General features: G+C 43.3%; 1 protein-coding gene across 1 annotated transcript in view; it reads right to left on the minus strand.

Annotated features, from left to right (window-relative positions):
• The window catches only part of fgfr2 (fibroblast growth factor receptor 2), a gene marked incomplete in the record, with an annotated part of 61,159 nt that continues 59,632 nt past the window's right edge, over window positions 1-1,527 (minus strand). The window contains 1 exon segment of the mRNA XM_014021153.1: window positions 1-677. Within this exon segment, the coding sequence (XP_013876607.1) occupies window positions 513-677 (165 nt within the window).

The raw sequence follows: 1,527 nt of genomic DNA on the forward strand, positions 1-1,527 counted from the left end.
TTTGAATATATTTACAAATATAACCAGCTTTATACATTATAATGTTGTAGTGTTTCTCTTGAATAAATGTAGAAACCAGAGAAACAACCAGGTCTATTTTCTGTCCTCTCAATCATTCCTGCTCTGTTAGTCGGGTCTGTCTCAGTCTACTTCCTAGTTTTTTAAGTTCCTATGGATCCATACGTTCCTCCAGGAGCAAATAGTCCTGTAGCCGCTGCAGACAGAAACCAACGGTGGTGAACTTCTGGGTAAAAAGTCGACAACCAAAAGCTGCGTTTATATGGGTGAGGAAGAGGAGGAGGAGCATCCCAAGAGAATGTCAATCCTTTCAGTTAGTTGAAAATAGCTTCTGTGAGCTTCCTGTCCTCTCCTGTAAGGCTTCACATGTGTTGATGAGTAGAGTCCCGCCTGGGTCCATTAGTCCACCTGGAGCCGGACCGAGGGAGGGGTTCAGAGAAGGTGTCTGTGCTACGTGTTCATGGTSGCTGAGGTCGTGGAGGCGGGGCTCCGGCTCATCTTTTCACGTTCCCGTTGATGTGCTGGTACTTGGGGAGGCAGGGCTCGTCCGGTAAGGGGTCGTGGGAGAACACTGAGTCGTCGCCGGAGGAGCAGGAGCTCCGAGTGTCCGGGAAGCTGGGAGAATACTGTTCCGTCGGGGCGCACAGGTCCAGATACTCCTGGGAGGGGAGGGGAGGCGTTAGAAATCTGCACTCAGACAAGAAAAACCTTTAACGTGAGCTCCAAATGACTTTACGTTCTCTTTTCTGAAGCAAGATGATAATTAAAAGCTAAAAGTGGCAAATGTTAGCTAAAATACCAAAACACCAGGTAAAAGTAGTAAGAGTAACAAAACTGTCAAAGCATAACAGAATTAGCAACTTGCTAACTAATAACTGATAGATACCTATTCAATTCAATTCATTTTATTTATATATCTCCAAGTCCCAACATACGTTGTCTCAGGTACATAAAAAGAACAATGTAAAKAAGAAAGCAGCAGATTGTGTTGAATCACTTCATCACAGTCTCCCATCCTGAGCAAACGGTGGAGAGGARAAACTCCCTGCTAATCAGGAAGAAACCTCCAGCAGAACCAGGCTCAGGACAGGAGACCATCTGCCTCGACCGGCTGCTTGGAGGACAGGAAAACATTTGTTTTAGTTTATTTTGGACTTGCAAAGCTACGTCTTTAACCTGCCCTGCATTGTGCAGACATTAGCTGTTTGTTTAAAAAAAGACTACTTGCAGTTAATATGTATTATGTAATTTCATTTTTATTATGTTTACATGTATTAATGTTAAAACACATCCGAGTAAGCTTGAGGTTCAAATGCATATGTTTCATGGGTTATTATAATTTCTATGTGAGCTTGTAATAGAAGAGGTAGAGACATTGGATAACAGGGTGACTGTCACGGGTATGAGGAGCAGGTGAGATTAGATGTGGATGTAAATGGTAAATGGACTGTACTTATATAGCGCCTTTCTATCCATCAGGGACACTCAAAGCGCTTTACACTAACAGAC

The sequence above is a fragment of the Austrofundulus limnaeus genome, unplaced genomic scaffold, assembly GCF_001266775.1.
Source record: "Austrofundulus limnaeus strain Quisiro unplaced genomic scaffold, Austrofundulus_limnaeus-1.0 Scaffold280, whole genome shotgun sequence".
Lineage (NCBI taxonomy): Eukaryota > Metazoa > Chordata > Actinopteri > Cyprinodontiformes > Rivulidae > Austrofundulus > Austrofundulus limnaeus.